The sequence below is a fragment of the Nelumbo nucifera genome, chromosome 5, assembly GCF_055504915.1.
Source record: "Nelumbo nucifera cultivar China Antique chromosome 5, China Antique-T2T, whole genome shotgun sequence".
Taxonomy (NCBI): domain Eukaryota; kingdom Viridiplantae; phylum Streptophyta; class Magnoliopsida; order Proteales; family Nelumbonaceae; genus Nelumbo; species Nelumbo nucifera.
In genome coordinates this window covers 6,677,541-6,683,263 of record NC_142653.1, presented here as the reverse complement: position 1 = coordinate 6,683,263, position 5,723 = coordinate 6,677,541, and the positions used below count along the sequence as shown (strand labels likewise).

General features: G+C 36.9%; 1 protein-coding gene across 1 annotated transcript; it reads left to right on the top strand.

Annotated features, from left to right (window-relative positions):
• Positions 1 to 2,110: 2,110 nt before the first annotated feature.
• On the top strand, positions 2,111 to 3,782 carry LOC104608729 (protein SOB FIVE-LIKE 5-like). Its single transcript, XM_010274802.3, has 4 exons — positions 2,111 to 2,855; positions 3,053 to 3,136; positions 3,264 to 3,345; positions 3,468 to 3,782. Exons 1-4 carry the CDS (start codon positions 2,442 to 2,444, stop codon positions 3,485 to 3,487), a joined length of 600 nt encoding a protein of 199 aa, XP_010273104.1. The 5' UTR covers positions 2,111 to 2,441; the 3' UTR covers positions 3,488 to 3,782.
• The last annotated feature ends 1,941 nt before the right edge of the window (positions 3,783 to 5,723 follow it).

Sequence of the window (5,723 nt, the reverse complement as noted above, 5' to 3'; positions counted from 1 at the left end):
CCTACCTAATTAATTCATTTCCTTGGGTAAGGAAATGACTTCAAATGTGAAATTACTCGAATACAATTCATCTTCACTCCAGCGATGCTGGACAGTGTTCTGCCTCACACCAATCAAAACCATGGCCCCATGTTGCCTTGGTACCAGCTGGGCTAGAGCCTAGCCCGGTTGGTACAAACCTAGGTTCGAATTCTTCAGTGTTGTGCAGTTCATACAGTCAGGATCTGGATATTTTCCAATTAAAATAAGTTAAAGATTGAAACTCTGAACATTTAATATCGTTAAGGGAATGCTCCAATAAATGGTGGGTTATTGTGGAGGCAACAGAGATTAATTGAATGATGAACTAAGGCCAGATCAAGATCCTATTTGACAGACACAGTAGGTTTCAAATTGGCTATATCATCTGTCTACAATATGATAGAAATTGGGTAGCCCACCTAGTGAATAAGTCTAACTGATCCAGATAGGAAACCTTTCCTTCTAAGAAGAACCAAATCAAAATATATAATTGGCTACTATTTAAAGGAAAACAACAGTACTTGCTCTTTAGTAAATAATAGGAGAGATTACTGGTTTAAGAACATCTAAATTTTGGTTTACAATTAAGCTGTTTGGTTTGAAGAAAAAGGTAGAGTAATCCTTACACAACTTGTATAGGTTTTCCTATCTTTCCCTTCCTTTCCCTGCCTTTTCCTCCAAACCAAACATAACCTTAGAGAATGTGGGCCAAAATTTTTCCTCTTAAATCTTGTCCCACTAGGTCTTTGTATTCTACATCTGCATAACTACTTCTAAAGTGGTTTTAGACATCTAATGACCCTTCTCCTTATGGTTGACCAGAGTTCCATGCTGTTTTCTTTCTTTCTTTCTTTCTTTTTTTTTATCTCTATTTTCCCTTAGTTTCTGTACTCTACAAAGCCAAAGTGCACTTTTTTCCTTTAATTTGTTTTTCATGTTGATTTGATTAATCATTTATCCATCTATACCCACAATATAGAGTTTCAAATTAATTTCCAATCGTGATTTAAACAAAGAAAGGATATAAAGAGACTTTTTGTTTCTTTTAAAGAGTTCTGTTGGCACCATCATTTTGGAAATTTTCCCTCAAACATTTAATTTCCAGCATAAAGGGTTTTAAGATTTTCAATGATTGAAGTTTACCAATTCAATAAAATTTTGACCTCCCTTTAAAATGATTGTCTGAATTTACATATAGCTATTTTACCATACAACAGTAATAACCCTTAAACCATAGCTCCAGAACCTAATGTTGTGACCAGTAGGCGTGGAATTCAAAAAAAAAAAAAAAAATCTTTTACCTTGAATTATTTTTTAATTTCAATAAAATGTAAAAATCAAAGGCCAAATGTATGCATTTTTGCAGAATCCGGAATTCTTCCTCTCTGCTGCAAAAATGGGCCCAGGGTCTCAAAAATTGATCCCTTCAATTCTGCCGCGAAACCCATTCTCGCCCTGATTCAAGGCTTCAAGCATAACCCAATACATTTTTCCAACCATAAAAAGATAAATAATGCTAACTAGCCTTGGAACAGTTTTTTTTTTTTTTTTATTGACTTCAACCCTAGAACAGTTTCAGTTATTTAACAACACTGTTTTGAAAATCATTGTTGTATGCAAGTGTTAGAACAAAGGCAGGCAGCTCTACAGACCACAGTCAGCATTATGGCATAGAAATTAAGAAGGAACCCTTTCTATTTTTGTGTAAAATAACATGACCCCACAACCATCTTAAAGGAAGCCAAGTTTTTGTTTAATCCAAATATTAAAACGATTCTGTTTTAAGTTTCAACGATGATGTTGAAGCAATGTGGAAAATGCAGTAATGAAAAAGAAAGAAGAAAAATGAAACTCAAATCAAGTCCGTGGCACCGTAACAAGGGACAAGAGAAGAGAGTGAGACCCATGTAATCCCCAGCTTTCCTGTTCACGGGATTTGAAATAATGGAGTTGTGCCTGCTTCTGCGTAGAGCGTACAACAGTGCCTAGCTGTATTGCATGTGACGCCGTTGTGGCTCCATCCTCCCCTCCCCTCCCCTCCCCTCCCCTCCCCATCTCTTTCTCTCTCTCTCTCTCACAATAAAACCAACCCCAAGTTACCCAACTGGCAAAATTTATGCATCCGTAGGTAGATAAAAAAAAAAAAAAAAACGGAGAGAAAATGTAGGCGAACGAAGAAGAGGGTCAGGACAAAAATAGTCTAAGATTTGGGTGCGATTCGATCGGTATTTTTCTCTCTATTCGTCTTCTACTCAGAGAGTCAGAGTCAGAGAGAGGAAGGAGAACAAGACACACAGAAATAGTGTGAACTGAAAATCCGGTTCCATTTCTCTTCAATCTCATCTAATTCGGCTTTCTCGTGGATACACGAGCTAATAGAAGGAAACCCATTTGGGTGTTCTCTGAAGGAAAGGCTAAACATGAATGGTTTGGCTTCAGAGTGCAGTAGTGGGTGTGAATCTGGTTGGACTATGTATTTAGACCACTCTCTTTCTGCTGATCCCTGTAAAAGAGGTTGCGAGTTTGGTGATGAAATTGCTTTCTTTGGTCAAGATTTTATGGAAAAAGAAGCAAAAGAGGAGGATGAAGAAGAGGATTTATCTATGGTTTCTGATGCATCTTCTGGGCCTCCACATTTCCAGGAAGATGAAGTCTACTGTGATGAAAATGGGTGTTTTTGTTCTGCTTCTTCGGATGCCGCATTAGTCAAGACGAGCGTAAAAAGAAGAAAAATAGACCAACGTGAACAGCAGCAGCACCAGCAGCAGCAGCAGCAACAACACCCCTCATTTCTTGATGACACTGCTAGCTCTCCTCTCTTCGACTTCTCCAAGGCAAGTGTAGATCAAGAGTATTAATTAGAAGGAAAAGAAAAGGAAATAATGGTTAGAGGCATAGAGACATAGATTGCTTTTGCTCTGTCTACGCATCTTCCTCATTCGTTATATTTTATTCCCCCCTTTCTATTATTTTATCTGTTTGTTGTTGGGAATTATTTTTTTCTTAATGGACTCTTAACACGTCTCCGCAGAACAATTTTACTCTCTCCGATAACCAAGCTTCAATGGACAATCTCTGTGATTTCTCACAAGCTTTCTCTGCCACTCGTTTTGAGGTACGTAGCTTCCTCTTGGTCTGCATTTCTTATTTCTTCTCTCATTTTAATATCAGCTTCCTCCCTGTCTGGGTTCTTCTCTCTTCTTGTTATTCATACTTGCATCTTTTCCCCTGAGATGTAATAGGGTACGCCTGAATTCCAGAAGCAATTTGGTTTCTTACAGTCCTCTCAAGTCTCATCCTCGGAAAACTACTTCAGAAAAAATGGTAAGCTATTGGATCTTTTGCTTAGATTTGATTTTTTTTCCCAGTAATGCAATAAAGTTCATTGATGCAATTTTAATTTCTTAATATGTTCCTCTCTCTCTCTCTCTCTCTCTCTGGAACAGGTTATTTGCAGAGAAGATAATGGTAATGAGATAGAGTGATATCTTCGACCTTGTTCTGCTATTGCTCAGAAAGAGACGGGAGTGTTCTAAAGGGAGAACGAACTAGATCTCAAAGGGATCTTGTTTCTTTTTTTACTTATGTTTTCCTTGCTTGCCTATGAATGCAGTAGGAAACAACCCGAACCTGAGAGAGAGAGAGAGAGAGCAAGAGAAGATAAATAAATTCCTTCTGTTTTTTTATTTCTTTAATTTAATTTCATGTCATGACTCATGAATGGTGGTTACTTATAATGAGACCTGTGGATCTTTTCTATATTCCTGCATGCATGTACAGCCCCTGATTAAAATGGTGTCCCATGCGCTGTGCCTGTGCATTTTATTTTGCTTTATTTCTTGCTACTCCTGTCTGTATATTTAAATCAACTGCCACACTCCAATTACATTCATCAAAATATGTCCTTAATTCAATCTTTCAGACTTCTTATTAGAAGAAAAAAAGGGTCATTCTTTAATACAAAGTTCGATGTTTCAGAAATTTCAGTCAATTTGGAACCTTGGTCCACGATAAAAATTTTCAAATTTTAGTTCAGTTTTTTCTCATCATTTTATTTAATACTATTATCCAAATTTTTAAGTGAAATAAATGGCAGAAAATCCCAAAATTTTGGAATTTCTGCAAGATTTTTGTATGAATTGTGAAGCTTGGGTGACGTTCGAAACCATGCATAATTATACCACTTGAATTAGTGGTGTGGTCCTACTGAAGAACAGGGTCAAGGGTGCCTTACAGGCTCATAGTCATTTTTCCATTGATGGGCTAAGGATGTTTTTTTGCAGAGACATTGGCTATCGTCAACAGAGACCATGCTGAAAAACCAATTAACTGGAAGACAATTTGAAGCCACACCCACACCTGGATAATCAGGCCTTTCTCAGAGGGTAATTTTTTGTAATCCATGCCCACTGCCTACAAAAGCACTGGGACAAAATTCTTCTTATGACAATGCAACCCATAACTCTCATTTTCCATCCAAAGGTGAAAGGACCACCATGATGGGGACTCACTGCTGTTACAGATCTGAATCATCTGATCCAAATACTAGTTTGCAATTATTAAATCTGTTTTGGTGGGTTTTCCTCATATAACTTTTCTTTAATTGAGGCGCCATCCATATATGGAATTAAAGCCATACTATCTTGGAAAACACTTGATTCCAATATTTTAATTTATTTTAACAAAAGGCAAAACTTTAGGCTTTTTTTTTATTCATTCATATAAGAAGAATAGACAAGAAGAGTTTGGAGTGTAGTTTGGCAGTCAGATCACGGTTTAGGGATGTGGAAGAAATGCCAAAGATAATGTTGGAATCTCTCTCAGCTCTGCCTCCATGAGCACGAGCCTTTAAGGTTTAAGCCTGCTGAGATCTTTTTAAGTTATAACTCAATAATAAAAGTATAAAACTAATCAATTTAATTTCGTCCCCCTATGACTCTCTGCTTTGAAGCTGTCACTGGGTTTGGTGTCATCCACAACTATTAGATTTTTTTTCATTTTTTTATTAGTTCTGTATCCAGCCAGTTCGTACAGGATATTCAATTTCTCTCTCTCTCACACACACGAGAAGAGTAGAAACATACTAAACGAATATGTTCAAGTGTTTATATAACAATAAATATAAAATCTTATCTCATTGCACTCCATCATGTTGGTTAAGAATCTGAAAAAGTATAGAATCCTCCAGAAAACTGAATCCTGAATCATCCCCTATAACAAGGAGAGAGAGAGATAGAGGGAGAGGTTCATTTACTTTATGAATTAATGTTTTTTTGGTCTAGTTTATCTGATATCTTTCCCTTGCTTCAATGCGTTCTTGAATATTGACTAGTCATCTCAATTCCTTCCTCCAGAGATCCAGAAATAGTTTTGTTGGTTCTTATCTTTCTTTCATTCTCCTTCCATGTCCAGGCTTTTACTTGTATTTAACCTGCCAGAGTGCCAGTGCATGTGCATCTTGAGACAGGACACAAGCACATGCACACATGTGTGTGCGAATTTCCACTGAGATTCGGCTTCGCACATCTCGCAAAAAAAAAAAAAAATGCTTTGTAATGTGATGGAATCCCTCGTTTGAGACCTTCCAGTAATAATAATATAAGAAAAATGCACTACAAACATGATAAACTTCTCGCTTATCTAGACGGTTAAGGTCCTGATTCTAAGTTCTTGGGCTACAAAAATACAAAATTAAGCTCTTT

Coding starts and splice junctions, on each gene's coding strand:
- LOC104608729 (XM_010274802.3), top strand. CDS start 2,442: ATGAATGGTTTGGCTTCAGAGTGCAGTAGTGGGTGTGAATCTGGTTGG. Junction 2,856..3,052: donor CTCTCTTCGACTTCTCCAAG/GCAAGTGTAGAT, acceptor ACGTCTCCGCAG/AACAATTTTACTCTCTCCGA. Junction 3,346..3,467: donor AAACTACTTCAGAAAAAATG/GTAAGCTATTGG, acceptor TCTCTGGAACAG/GTTATTTGCAGAGAAGATAA.